This window comes from Clarias gariepinus, chromosome 6 (genome assembly GCF_024256425.1).
Source record: "Clarias gariepinus isolate MV-2021 ecotype Netherlands chromosome 6, CGAR_prim_01v2, whole genome shotgun sequence".
In the NCBI taxonomy this organism is placed as follows: domain Eukaryota; kingdom Metazoa; phylum Chordata; class Actinopteri; order Siluriformes; family Clariidae; genus Clarias; species Clarias gariepinus.
In genome coordinates, this window is record NC_071105.1 from 2561837 (window position 1) to 2577451 (window position 15615).

Below are 15615 nucleotides of genomic sequence, written 5' to 3' on the forward strand. Positions count from 1 at the left end.
CCAAGCCACCTGGTTATACACATAAACCTATTTTATTATGATTCTTTTTTTTTTGATAACACAAAGTAACACATAATTGTGAAGTGGAAGGTTTAGGGTTAGGGTTAGGGTTAGGACTGGACTTTGACTGGGCTGTTCTAACAAAAGAACATGCTTTGATCTAAACTAATACATTGTAGCTCTGGCTGTATGTTTAGGGTTGTTGTCCTGCTGAAAGGTAAAGCTCCACCCCAATCTCAAGTCTTTTGCAGACTCTTTGTGGATAAAAATAACTGGTTAAGAATAATAACTGGTTTACTAGTCAACTTTTCTACAGTTAAAGCTAAAACTCTTAGAGGATGTTGGTATGTTTAGTGAAAAAGCCATATCAAACTTAAGTTAATGGTCACTTTTGACAATTCTAGCGTCTGTGCTTTTTTAAGGCTTCATTTCTAATGACAAAAGTAAATGTTAATGTAATGTAATGGATTATATCATGTAATTCAATGGATTATATTATGTAATTTAATGATGTGCCAGTCCTTCATTCTTGTGGATGAGCTCAAAGCTCAGATAAAACTACTGATTCTGAAAACGAGAGCACCGCAGGGTGAAGAAACTCCTTATATCTCACCTTTAGCCTCGTATCTAACTTCGTCTGAAAGCAAGTTTTTGAACCAAGAGTAGTGCTGCCAAACCCATGGCCCTGAAAGTACTCTTTAACCTAGCGCTGCACACAATGCCACGCTGCACTAATTTTATTTACTTATTATTTAGCTTTAAAGGTCAAACCAAAATAACTTTGAGAGGATTTCCTTTGGGAACTGGCGTGTGTGTGGGATTAAAAACAGCCTAGTTCATACTTCTACAAACTATATCAAATAGAAGCGTCCTTAAAGGCTAAGTTTGAAACAAAAAACAAGCAAAAGTGCAGTTGTCTACAGTTGGGCAGAATCTACAGGACATCACAAAAATGGGATGGTTGGATTAACAATTCCCAGGGTCCTGGGTTGGACCTGACAAGTGAAATGAAAATCAGTTTACATGTTGATAATGAGGATTAATTTCCCTGATGTTTGGGAGGACACTCTGGAGTGTCCCAAGATTGTAGCTGTGTTCTTGCTTATATTTTACTTCACCACAACACCAAGTATTACTGAATGTGTCTATGTAACCCCTACTTCCTACATTAACCAGATAGGCTAACACTCTCAGGCTGGAGTCAGCATAGGTTTTGCCTTGGCCCTTTTCACCTGCCTTCTGGTGCACTACTAAGTGGCTTTTCTCACCATTACACATGCTGTACTTGATTATCTTGCCTTCGGCTAATATGCTTAATTAGCATAGTGTGACGTCAAACCAATTTTGAGTCACGTTCTGGACATATCTCAGCTCACGTCCATCAGCCAAGCTCTTCTAACAGCCCAATGACTGCTCATTTGAGATTTTCCTTGTGCGTTTGTGATGTCTATAGCCGTGTCCTGAAGATTCTTCCAGTAAAATAATGAATTGGCAGTCAGACAGCTGTTTTTATCTCCTGGCCAAAATGGACATGACAGCCTCTTTTATAAATGGTAGTGGAATTGGATAGTGGAGTCAAATCAACAGCACTGAATGCACAGCTTGCAACTGCACCGGATGACCAGAATTCAATAAAAAAAAGGGGTTTTGAACGACAGCTTAACAGTCATTTCGGCACTAAATGCAGTAAAAGTTTATTTCCTTAACTTTTTTTAGTCATGTCCTACATGGCAACATTTCAAGCATTAAGTTCACTGAATAATAATAATAATAATAATAATTATAATAATAATAATTACTTTTTTTCAGCTAGACCTTGACAGGAACAAGAGGATCAAATCCTGAATTATGGCTTGACTCATATTTATCTTCCCTAAATCAATAATAGCCTCATCTTGTGATAAATTCCTGAAATTACTAAGTGGGTTGTGCTGATAGAAAAACTCCAGGCAGAAAACTGGTTTAAATCATGCCATCTCTCTCCCTCTCTCTCTCTCTTTCTCTTTTTCTCCACTCTCCCTCTTTATCTCTCTGTCCATTTCCCCATATCAGCCATCAGGCTCGGATTCATCACTCATTTATCACCCACTGCAGCCAGACGATGCTGAAATGGTTTCCATAGCGATGCCTGTCCTCTCTTCTGATGAAGTGGAATTTGCTTACTTCTTATGAATCACAAACTGGAGGGCATTTTATTAAAGGACAAATGCGAGGGGCTGGAACGCATTTTTTGGCATCAGGTGTGGATAATAATCAGTGCTTTGGAGGGATTTCAAGTCTGGCCTAATTACCAAGGAGAAACTATAAGATATGTTAAGGTACAGGTGATAGAAAGCAAATAATTGTTTGAGTTTATTCAAAGAGAGTTGAAATGTACCATTAGAATTTGCTGTTTTTGCTTTTTAGCAGACGTGAGGGGAATAAATCAGTTTAATTATGTATCACAATCCTTTGTGTAATTTATGTGGGGTCAGGGGTAGCTCAGTGGTTAAGGCATTAAACCACAGTTTGGAAGGTCCAAACCCCACGACCTCCATGTTTTCCCTGTTGGGCCATTGAGCGCGGCCCTTAACTGCTCAGAGGTATAATGAAAATACAGTGGAACCTTGGATTACGAGCATAATTCGTTCCAAAAGTGGGCTCGTATTTCAAAACACTCATAAACCAAATTGAATTTTCCCATAAGAAATATTGAACAGCCCAAAAAAAAAAATAATAATAAATAAATAAATATATATATATATATATATATATATATATATATATATATATATAAATTAAAATTAAATATAAAGTCAAAATAAAACAAATTAACCTGCACTTTATCTTTTAAAAAAGTAAAAAATAAATCCAGGCAGATAAGAGTTTCCGTTTGTGCATGCAGGCGCTGTGTGTGTGTGTGTGTGTGTGTGTGTGTGTGTGTGTGTGTGTGTGTGTGTGTGTGTGTGTGGCTAGAGTAAGTGGAGGGTCTTGCTTTCAGCCCCTCTTGTTTCCCCCTTCTCATCTTACACATTAAAACTTTCTTCTCTCAATTAAACACACACACACACACACACACACACACACACACACACACACACACACATTAACGGAAAGACTGTTGTTCTCTTCTAAATTATTAAAGCTTCTCCGCTTTATTTTGATTTTGCTCGCGACAGCGTAACAGCTCGTTAATTCATGCTCGTGTAATGATCAGATGGACAAACTGGTCGATGCCCGTTCTTTTATTATCTGCATTGTCAGGTTAAAGTACAAACTTTCGGGTGGATCCTGAACGAAACTTAGGCTCTATATCCTAGCTTACATCTGCGTTCACACACACTGTTATAGTGTGTTATAAGAAACAGTACACGCGCTGTACACACGTGCTGCCGAACACAAAATAAAATATGTTTTACACACACACACGGGGTCACAGTGTTATGGTAAACAGTACACGAGGCACGGATGTTGATTATACCAGTAAGAGACGAGCACTAAGACCCAGCAGGGGAGACGTTTCCGCAGCGCAAGAGAGAGAAAAACCGTGGCTCAGTTGTGATCACGTGACGCTCGGTGTCAAAACAAGAAGCGCATGCGTAAAACATGACACTCAGTGCTCGTAAACCAAGACAATGCTCGTTTTTCAAGTCAAAATTTATTAAAAATCTTTGCTCATCTTGCGGAACACTCGTAAACCGTGTTACTCGTAATCTGAGGTTTCACTGTACAAATGTAAGTTGCTCTGGATAAGGGTGTCTGCCAAATACATAGATTTTTTTGGCTGAATCCTTGTACATCTTACTCAATAATTCTACAGGTGGTGCACTCTAAACTATTCACACACTGGCACAATGAGAACCTGTGAGGTAATGATAGCAGCCACTATGATTATTTTTATATTTTTTCCTGATACACATTATTACTTTGTTTAGCTACATGTGCACATAACAGCAAAGGTTTAGGGTTCAGAAGTAATGGTGAACTCTCAGTGTTTTGGTGTGTGCCCTTTTGCCTTTTTGGAGGAGTGTTCTTCGTTGCTGAGCATTTTGCAGAGGATTGGCTGCACAGCACTTCTGCTCTCAGTTACAGATAGTGACTGAGAATCATTTGCTGTAAATGTCTCGGCCACTGCCTCGACTTCCAATCCCCAGCTCTGGACTGCTGCCGCTGCAAAAAAATGTAAGCACATCGGTTTCCTCGCTTCAGATTCTGGATGTGCCACGCTGATGATTGGCTGCCACACCTTAAATGCCGGCCTGCTGCCACAAACAAGCCTTGGATTGCGAAAGCCACGTTGGCCCCCTCGCTCTTGACCCTGGCCTGTGCTGCTACCATGGAACTGTGAGAGGCCTCCTGGCCTTCAATACAGACATGCTGCTGAGGTAGTTGCATGTGCTGCCTCTGTTTTATGCCTGTCTCCAACCTGCCATGCCTTTGATTCCAATGCCTTCAGTTCTGGTCAGCTGGCACAAGGCAATTCAATTCAATTCAATTTTATTTATATAGCGCTTTTAACAATGGTCATTGTCCCACAGCAGCTTCACAAAAAAAAAAATTAAAGATTTTTTTTTTTTTTTTTTTTTTTTAAGAAAAGAAAATATTTGGAAGTGTGTATGTGTGAGAAAAATGTGTCTAGATAATAATTAAATGAATGAATGATGAATGAAATGTCTCTGATGAGCGAGCCAAGGGTGACGGCAACAGTGGCAAGGAAAAACTCCCTGAGATGGCAATAGGAAGAAACCTTGAGAGGAACCAGACTCAACAGGGAACCCATCCTCATCTGGGTGATAACAGATAGAAATAACATCAAGTGTGTTGTGCAGGTAAAAGTTCAATATATCAGAAGTTGTGTAGATTCAGTTCAGCAGTAGGTGCAGAGGGCAGATGGGGTCAGATCACTGGAAGCACAGGAGCAGGATGTGTAGCTCCAGCCATCATAAAGCAGAATCTAGCTGGAGCAGGTCCTTCTCAAGATGCCTTAGAAACCTTGCAGGGTTGGCCTTTGTCTACTGAAGCTGCCACAATCTCCAGATGTCTCAGGATGGGTAGAAAAATACAGAAAATATGGAGAGAATTAGCGTAGTTGCCATTCAGGATAGGTGTACTGGAGTATGAGGTTATGGGATGAGTTACGCGTATGCCAGATTAAAGAGATGCGTCTTGAGTCTACTTTTGAATTGGGAAACCGTGTCTGCTCCCCGAACAGTGTCTGGAAGGTTATTCCAAAGCTTTGGAGCCAAATATGAAAATGCCCTGCCCCCTTTTGTAGATTTTAAAATTCTGGGAATTACCAGAAGTCCGGAGTTTTGTGATCTTAAGGAGCGTGGTGGATTATAGCGTATCAAAAGACTGGTTAGGTATGAGGGAGCTAAACCATTTAAAGCCTTGTATGTAAGTAGTACTATTTTGTAATTAATTCTAAATTGAACAGGTAGCCAGTGCAGGGATGATAATATAGGTGTTATATGATCACATTTTCTGGATCTAGTGAGAACCCTGGCGGCTGCATTTTGGACTAACTGTAGCTTGTTTATTGAGGAGTCCAGTCTGGAGGTCATGAATGCATGAACTAGCTTTTCTGCATCAGATACGGATAGGATGCTCCTAAGTTTGGCAATATTTCTAAGATGGAAAAAAGGCTGTTTTTGTGATATTGGAAATATGATTTTCAAAAGACAAGTTACTGTCTAATATTACGCCCAGGTCTTTTACTGTTGCGCTGGTAGTAACAGTACATCCTTCTAAACGCAGGCTGAATTGTGAAAGCTGTTGTGTGCTGGTTTTTGGGCCGATGAGCAATATCTCTGTCTTATCTGAATTTAGTAAAAGAAAGTTATTGGTCATCCAATCTTTTATGTCCTGGACACACTCTGTTAATCTAGACAACTTGGGTATTTCATCTGGTTTTGTTGAGATGTATAATTGGGTATCATCAGCATAACAATGGAAACTAATTCCATGCCTTCTAATGATGTTTCCCAGGGGAAGCATGTAAATTGAGAACAGGAGAGGTCCTAAAACTGACCCTTGTGGGACCCCATATTTCACTGGCATTACATCAGACGGTACTCCATTTAGATCTACAAAATGGTATCGATCAGACAGGTATGATCCAAACCATTTTAATGCCTGCCCCTGAATACCTATATGATTTTGTAGGCGGTCTATGAGAATATTATGATCTATGGTGTCGAAGCAGCACTTAGATCAAGTAAGACTAGTATTGAGATGCAGCCTTGGTCTGAAGCTAAAAACAAGTCGTTTGCAATCTTAACTAGTGCAGTTTCTGTACTATGATGGGGCCTGAAACCTGACTGAAATTCTTCTAGGATGTTGTTTTCCTGCAAGAATGTGCATATTTGAGCTGATACTACTTTTTCTAATATTTTTAATATGAACGGAAGGTTTGAAATCGGTCTATAATTTGTTATTTCATTCGCGTCCAAATTAGATTTTTTAAGAAGCGGCTTAATAACTGCCAGCTTCAAAGGTTTAGGGACGTGACCTAGATATAATGAAGAATTAATAATGTTTAGAAGTGGCTCTCCAACTGTAAGCATCACTTCTTTTAAAAATCTGGTTGGTATTGGGTCTAACAGGCACAGGATTGTGACAGCCGCGTCTGCTTCCTTGCTTCTGGATTTGTGGTTTCTATAGCTAAAATTTAATCCTGCCACTGCCGGACTGCGACAGCACTGTTGGTTCACTTTTTTAAAAATTATTATTATTATATTTTTTTTTTTGCCCAAACCCCCCTCCTCCCATGTTTTTCTCCTAAACCTTTTATTATTTAATCAAACACCATTTTTTTACTGGAAGATCTCGAGTCGAGAAAAAAAAAAAATCACATAACTCACTCTGCTAATTCACCCAGTGTATAAAACATTCAACACCTGAACAGTAACAACTCATATTCAGAGCCGACAGACAAATTATTTTGGTGTCACCTGAAAGCGTAACAGTCTTATCTGTGTAATAACAGGATGGAGGTTTTTTTTCTGAGATGCTAATGTGAACACAGCATACACACTACTGAAACAAAATCCTTTTTTTAATTTAAAGTGCAAGAAATATCTTAAATGAGTTACATTTACTTTTAAAACAAGAAAAGGACAAAGAACCTGACTTTTAAAGTGTGGTTTCTGACATGTTGTCACGATTGGGTGTTAGTGGCTGTTGTTGCCGTGGGCACAAAAGGCAGGCATAGGCGCAGAGGGGTGTTTTAAACAAAAGAAATCTTTTAATAACATAAAACATGAACAATAAAGAAACAAATCCAACAAAAAGACAAACAACAAACTATAACAAAAAGCACATGGGGCGAAACACCAGCGCTATGGCGAGACACCGGCTGCATGGTGAAGCGAGACAAGAGTCCATGAGCGAACCAGGGGGCTAGGGCCTCACACACACACTGAGCATGGAGCTGAAACAGGACAAGACAAGACTAGAGACACGGAGAGACCAGGGACACGGACATGGCAGTCAGCTAAACATGGCAATTAGCTAAACATACACTTAGCTAAACATGCAGTTAGCCGAACATGCAGTAAGCTAAACCTACCAAATATCTAAACACACAGAACGATCTCAACTGGGGGACACAATCAACAATACTTTAAACTTTAACCCTTAACACAACATTTAACGATACCGACACACTGAACCACACGAACCTAAAACATAAACAAAACTAGAGCCTTCTTATAAACACAGAACAGAACTTATATTGATGACAGTAAACATAAACAATGCTCGACCCAGTTTCCCATACTAAACAACTATTAATAGAAGATGTAATGAGCTACCTTGCTTCAGGTGAGCACCTGCATCACCTGACCGAGGTGCCTTCTGGGAAACTGAGTCTGCAAACCAAAACTACACGAACAAAACAGTGACCTCTAGTGGTGGTCCCTTACACATGTAGTGTGTTACTGCTGATATTATTCTATTTTTACTGAAACTACTCTTGTACTGTGCATTTACACTCTACACTGATTACTAAAGTATAAAATGCAACCAGAAAAGTCAGAAATAGCATGTGTGAAGTGTGTTTCAAATGGTTGTATGTGTAAAGCTCCTTCACCTTCACCTTCATTATGATACCAGATGCAAAAACTTTCGGTGCAGTGTTTATTTATTATTTTTATTTTTTTTATCTATATAATCTAAACTAAAATGCTCTTCATGGCCAGAATGTGAAGCAGTTAATTAAAGGAACATGTACGATCAATGAATCATGAGTGTGTTTTCACATGCCCGCATACACACACATGCACACACACACACAGTCTGTGTGGAGTGTTAATGAAATGATGATTAGCTGATTACAGTTTAACAGACACATACACAATCAATGTGCTCTTCTATGCAAATTATGTTAGATCACATTAATAATGAGAGAGTAAACAACAGACGTGCAGGAACGTGTCATTAATACACACCGGAGATGATTCTGAATTAGCACCAGACCCCGGCGTTAAGTGTTTTCTTCTTTCTTGTTCATTCCATCCTAATGTGTTCGGGTCATTGAAACTCTTAAACTCAAAGTATTAATAACAATTAACCCTCATTTAATTACCATAATATAAACTTATTAAGCCATAACATCTCTATTTAAGTGCCAATAGAATCATAATATTATAACAGAGTATGGATACAAAATCAAAGAATTTCCATAGTGATATCAGACGTCCACACATCACTAAAGTGCACTGTTCATGTATGTTCTATAGATTTAACGTATGCATACACGTCATCACGGTGCAAGCCATAGAGATTTGTTTTGTGTGCACGTGCTGCTACAGCGTGTGTGTGTCATGTGCGGTGACGTCACAAGCACATGACACTTCACTTCTCAAGCTTTCTCCAGTGGTATGACATGTCGTTATTGAATTGCGTTTCATTCTTTGGTTTCTGCAACTTTGAAGTCTTCTGCAACCAAGAAGCTCTTGCTCTGTCTCACTCACACACACTTATTGTGTGCATAAATAGAATGAAGCCCTATCTACACCCACACGTTCCTCAGGTCTGCGTCCGACGCTCTCACCTGAGCTGTGTGTGTGTAATTACAGATGGCTACCCGCGAGATGAAATGATCTACAAGTGGAGGAAGAACTCTGTGGAAGCGGCTGACCAGAAGTCCTGGAGACTTTATCAGTTTGACTTCATGGGACTGAGGAACACCACGGATGTCCTCAAGACCACCTCAGGTAACTCACTTAGTGTGAGAAACATACATTAAGAAGGCTGAAAGTAAATATGAGAATTATAAACATGGGCTGAATTTTTTTTTATTTTATCCAAAATGTGGATGTGAGCATGTTATAAACACTAAAAGTGAATAGAAATGGGTTATAAGTGTCTAATAAATACGTTATGAAGGCTGATAGTGAACATCAAAGATGAATGTGTGCATGAATGTGTTAGGAGTGTAGTATAAGGGCTGAAAATTAATATAACCAAGTTATGAAGACTGAAAGTAAATATAAATGTCTTACACGTGTTATGAAGGCTAAAGGTAAAAATAGTGTGTTGAATTTGGTATGACTGTGTTATAAAGGCTGAGTAAATATGAGTGTGTTATGAAGGCTGATAGATAATGTGGTTGTTGTTGTTGTTAGTCCTCTGGCTGCTCCTGCTTGAGGTTAATATGAGTGTGTTATGAAGGCTGAAATCGAACATGAGTGTGTTATGAGTGTGGTATGAATGTTTTATAAATGTGTTATGAGTTTTTTATTAGTGTTATGAATATGTTATGAGCATGTTATGAGTTTATTATGAGTGTGTAATGAGCATGTTTTGTAAGTGTTATGAATGTGTTATGAGTGTGTTATGAATGTGTTATAATTGTTTTATAAGTGTTATGAACGTGTTATGAATGTGTTATGAGCATGTTTTGTGTTATGAGTGTGTTATAAATGTGTTATAAGCATGTTTTGAGTGTGTTATGAATATTTTATAAGCATGTTTTGAGTGTGTTATGAATGTTTTATGAGTGTGTTATGAGCATGTTTCGAGTGTGTTATGAATGTTTTATGAGTGTGTTATGAATGTGTTACGCGTGTGGAGGAACGCTGAAATTGCACACCCTTCAAATAAAGTATGTTTGTTTTTGAAGGACATTATGGCTTACAGAGTTTTGGTCAGAAGAAGTTGTTTTAGAGGAAATGTCAGCTGCTAAAATAAGGACGTGCTGACATTTTCTCTGGGCGTAATAACAGCGAGAGCATGAACACAACACAGATGACACATTTCCTTAACATCAAATGTCAATGTGAAGTAAATTAGTTACGGACGCTGTTGATTTGTCAGACAGACATTCTGCCTTTTTTTTAAAAACATCTGTTTTTTTTCGATTAGGTCGAAGTAGTGAAGAAGTTATTAATTATTGTAAATGATTATACACCAATTAGACTGGATTCTGGTTGATCAGAAGGTGTGGGTACATTTATAGTTTATATTAATGTGCTACATTCTATATAATATATATTATTACATTAAGATTAGATTAAATTAGATTAGATTTGCTGTATCAAATATCAGTAACCTTTAACACATCTATCATTCGTTTGAAGATTTGTGTTTATCCGACGTATAGATAAAGACGTGACTCGTCTAGGCTCTTCAGGTTTAGTTATTTTCCAGCATGAAAAGGTCACAATGTACAAAACGATGTTAAGTGCTTAGAGCTAGTAAAAGTACAGAATGTTCTGTTTGTGCTATTAAATAAATCCTTGTAATAGTTTTGAGTTTTTCACTTGAGTTGAAGAAGACAAATGTAAACTCTGGCCATGAATTACAAGTGTAGTCTTAACTTTATTCAATAAAAAAATTAATAAAAAAACATGAGTAAGAACAGAAACTAGGCTAAGAACAGTGATACTAATCATGATAGTAGTTTACAATACAAACTACCTCACTAACCACAAGGTGCATAAGTATTTACCCTCACCGTGAACATTTCCACAATTTTTTTTTTCTTCATCCTGGACCTGAAACTGGACTTTACTGGGATTTTATGTCATAACTCTGAAGAACGTACATTCAGAAAATCAATACAGATCAAACAAATCTTTTCCATGTCATAAGTATTTACTCTAATTGCTGTGAAACCCCAAAACTTGTTCCTGTGCCACCAGTTGTCCCATCCACACTGTGGAGTCTGATGATTAATTTTTTTTTTTTTTTAACCCAGGTAGCAAAATAAGTTGAACACAGTGTAAAAGTTTTAATATTATTTTTACTCTGATTATGTCTGAGTTCAGAAGCAGAAGACCAAACGTGAGGTGACATTGGAGTTGTATTGACATTAGACTGATTAAAAAGTTATTTGTACCGACGCTACTGTAAACACCCAGAGCAAAGACCGAAACTCACAACAGCGACAGTCATCAACAGAGAGAACTTTTTTTTACAGGCTTTGTATTAGTTTCAAACAGAGGTTCAAGGATAAATGCCTCCAAGATAATCCACATGGGTTGGTATAGCTTGGCACAGCCGCTTCTTTGCAACCATAGACAAGACAAGAACTTAAAGAATCTTAAAATCACCAGACCTCACAGACATAGGAAATGTATTTTGGTGCAATAAGTCCCACAGCAGGTGCATTGCAACACATTACATTTAAATCACTTTTTATTTGTATACTGTTTTTAACAGTGGAAAACTTGAAAAAATATAAAAATTATAAAAATGTTTGTCCCTGATGAGCAAGCCCTGAGAGGAGCCAGATTCAACAGGGAACCCCTCCTTATTGGGGTGATATCAGAAGGAAATAGCAGGGATTCTGTGTTATGAGACTGAAAGTTGAGTATAATGGGGAAAGTGTTATTATAATGTAGATAATATAATATAAAGGTAATATAATATCAGTTTTCCATTTTTTTACTTGGATACAAAGCGGTTTGTGGGATATTTTCAGTCCTTAAATATTAAGTAACTGCACTTACATTACATTTGTAAATTGTATTACATTGCAAAATGCCTAAAATGTTAATGTAAATTAAGTTACTGCAGTCAGATGGCATCACAAAAACAAACAAAAAAAAACTACCTGAGATGAGTGCCATGTGTAGTGAGAGAGAAAGAGAACAAGAGATAACAGTAAGGCATGGTCATGGTCACACAATGTATAAGGCGAATGTGTATTTAGTGCAGAATGCAAGCAGAGACTCCGGCAGAACGAACTGTAACAGCATAACTTAAAAGGGAGAGCCAGAAGGAAACACAGACATGAGGGGGAACTGGGATGTAAAGCAACCAATCAATTTACCATCAGCAAACCTGAGTGATCAATGAGGAAGACAGCATCTAAACAGTTCACCCCAAAAAGACAAACTTATTGATAAAAGGCTTGGCATTTTTAAACATTGAGACTGAGATACTATATATTTTATAATAAGAGGTACCGACAGGCAGTCTGCATCCTTTGATCGAAGTAAGTGCGGTAAATCACGAAACACTAGGAGTTCACTCAGGCAGCTTGGCGTGAGTCCATTTAGTACCTTATAGGTCAGGACTAGTGTTTTAGGATGAGCCAATGCGGTGTGGAAGAGATAAGGGTGATAAGCTCATATCTTCTGGTTCTAGTGACGGCTGCTGCATTGCAGACTAACTGGAGCTTGTTTATGCACCTACTGTAGTTGAACATCTGGACAGCAAGTCGTTATAAGACCTTGTCCAACCTAGAGGTGACAAAAGCATGAACTAAGTTTTCTGCAACCTGTATTGATACAATTGTCAGATGAAAGAATGCTATCCTAGTAATATAATCTGCATGAGCTTCGAACTAATAATCACACCAAGGTAGGAGGTCATTTACAGTAAAGCGGAGGTTTAATATTGGCATATAGTTGGACAGCTGGTAGTTAAGATGTTTCTTAATCAGGGGTCTACTGACTGCTAGTTTAAAATATTTAGGAATGTAGCCATTGCTGAGTGAAGAGTTAACTATTTTTAAAAGAGGTTCCATTTTTTCTGGTGTTATTTGTTTGAAAAATTGTGTATGTACAGGATTTAGTCACATACTGATGATTTAGAGATGAATGAAATGAGTTCGGTCTGTTGACAGGGAGTAAAATCTTCTGCTGATCTGATATGATTTATTTGACAATCTTTATTAAACTGTCAGGTTTTAAAGTGAGATGTTTTCCCCTAACCCCAGGACTACATGATATTGGAGTGCATGTTTCTGCGGTGGTCTTATACCTGGTTAATTCTGATATTAAATAAGAATCTGGGATTGTTTTTGAGTGAAGGGTGGAGAGATAAAACGCTGACTATAAACATTCGGTCACCTGATCGAGTTCTGTGGGGTCAGTCGATGATCCAATCATAGTTGAGAACTCTGGGGGATTACATACAAACAGGAAGTGGGTGTGGTCGGGAAATCAAACACAGGAAAGGGGTGTGGCTTATTGCAGGTGGGCGATTCCTTTCAGCACGTGTGACATTATCAGAAGGCTAAACATTAACAAAACCACTGGATATGTGTTAAGTGAAGTGAGCGACGTCGATCCAGACAAAATTCAGGTACTGACAGAGACACGGTGAATAACGGGCTTTCACTGAGGACGGAGGATTTATATTAGCAGCCTGTTGGACTGGAAAAAGGACTTCACTGTTCAGCAGACATCATTGAAAGAACGTCAGTGAGAAAGAAGAAAAAGCAAAGATGTTTCTTTAACTGTTCCTGCATTATACGTCTCAGGAAAATGAAATGTAACAAAGATTAGCAATTACATTAAAAAAAAAAAATCTTTGAAGAAAAGTAGAAAAACTCACTGCTTTTTGGTCCAATTGGGAATTTCCATATGAAAAGAAGAATTGAATTTTTTTTTTCTTAATCTTTGTGACTTCAAAAATGTGACCACTAGCCGTCATCGCAGTGGTTCAAATGATCCGTTGAGGCCGACATCATTACGACTTACGCTCGAAAGAGACCAAGCTTTTCCTGACATATGATAAATAAAATAATTAAATATTGGCAATTTCATTTCTTGGCAAGAAGTGAACATGGACATGTCTGCATTTGTCATGATAATTATTTTAAAGTAAATTGTATATTTAGCTTCATTTTGAATTTATTTCATTTTAATTATGCCTTTTTCCAGTAGAAACAGTAATAAACAGCATTTCACTGCATGGCGTAGTACGTGTGTGTGTGTGTGTGTGTGTGTGTGTTTTAACTAATGTGAATTTATAGAAAAAGTGTAATTATTACATTATTTTTTAATCATTTGTCTCATTTATTTAAATTTAAAACTATTTAACTGTTTAACTGTTTATTTAACTATTATACTCCATTAATTGATAAAAATAAATGCTATTTTTTATCTGTACTCCTATTTTATGTGTCTATTCTATGACATGTTTTTTATTAAAAGGAATTCATAATTATATTAATATTTTTATGGAATATTTTGTATACTTTTTCCATCCATTTATATTCTGCTCAATAAATAAAAATATATATATTTTAATATAGTGCTGTATGACAATGCTTTATGGCCATGGCTTAATTATTTTTTTGTTGTTTCTTTGCATTTTTTTATTAAAAGGAATTCATATTTATATTTATATTTTTATGAAATATTTTGTATACTTTTTTAGTCAATTCATATTCTGCTATATATATATATATATATATATATATATATATATATATATATATATATATATTTTTTTTTTTTTTTTTTTTTTAATACATTGCTGTATGACAATGCTTTATGGACATGGCTTAATCATTTTTTGTTGTTGTTGCTTTGCATAAAAGTTTTATTAAATGCTTTTTTTTTTAAGATGATATAATGATTAAAGCATATATTTTTAAAAGAACTTTACAATTAGTGATTTAAAACATCTGACAATTCAATGTGTTCTTATGAAAAAAAGCTAAATTACCTAAAAAAAAAAAAGTACATGTAAACGTAACTGAAATTTTAACATTTTTGAGAAAAAAAGATAATCGCGTAACAAACATTTAACTCTTGAAGTTGTTTCTTCAGGATCTAAAAGTGCTGCAATGTTGATTCATTTTAACAGGTTGTATTTCTTTCTTCAACTTTTTTATTTTTACTTTAATGGTAATAAACTAACATTATCTCAATAGTCAGTCCAGATTTATTTGTATATTTTTGTATCTAATTCTTCAGGAGTGTTTTTTTTCTGTCATATTTATTTGAAATGTTAATATATAATAGACATTAATAGTTAATAGTTAATAGCTTAATAGTTCAGCAGGGAGTCACCTCACCAGGTAATGATGCCCCATGACATTTCTGTTATTTTAACCTTATAATCAGACAGCTTGGGGTCCCACAGCATGAAGGTCCCGGAAACTGCAAGAGATGACCTTTCTCCTTAAACCCAGCTCATGTGTTAGGTTTTTTTTTTTTTTTCTTTTCTTTTTTTTCAGTGAAATAATTGTCAGGTTTTTTATGTGTTTAGATTACCCTTCAGAGGCTGTTTTTACTAGATGCTAATAAAAACTTAAAAATAAAATAAAAAAGAAATTGAGAATTTGTTCCAAATTAAGAATTTGCAAGCAGCATTACTGAAGTTCTTTAAAAAAAATCAACTTGTAGCAAGTAGAAAAATCAACTTTATTTACACCACCGTTCAAAAGTT

General features: G+C 36.7%; 1 protein-coding gene across 2 annotated transcripts in view; it reads left to right on the forward strand.

The window, feature by feature from the left end:
* Nucleotides 1-15615, forward strand: part of LOC128526583 (gamma-aminobutyric acid receptor subunit gamma-3) — a 137693-nt gene that overhangs the window by 105049 nt on the left and 17029 nt on the right. For both annotated transcript variants that reach the window (XM_053498585.1, XM_053498584.1), the window contains exon 6: nt 9060-9197. In XM_053498585.1, the coding sequence (XP_053354560.1) occupies nt 9060-9197 (138 nt within the window). The remainder of the gene's footprint in view (nt 1-9059; nt 9198-15615) is intronic.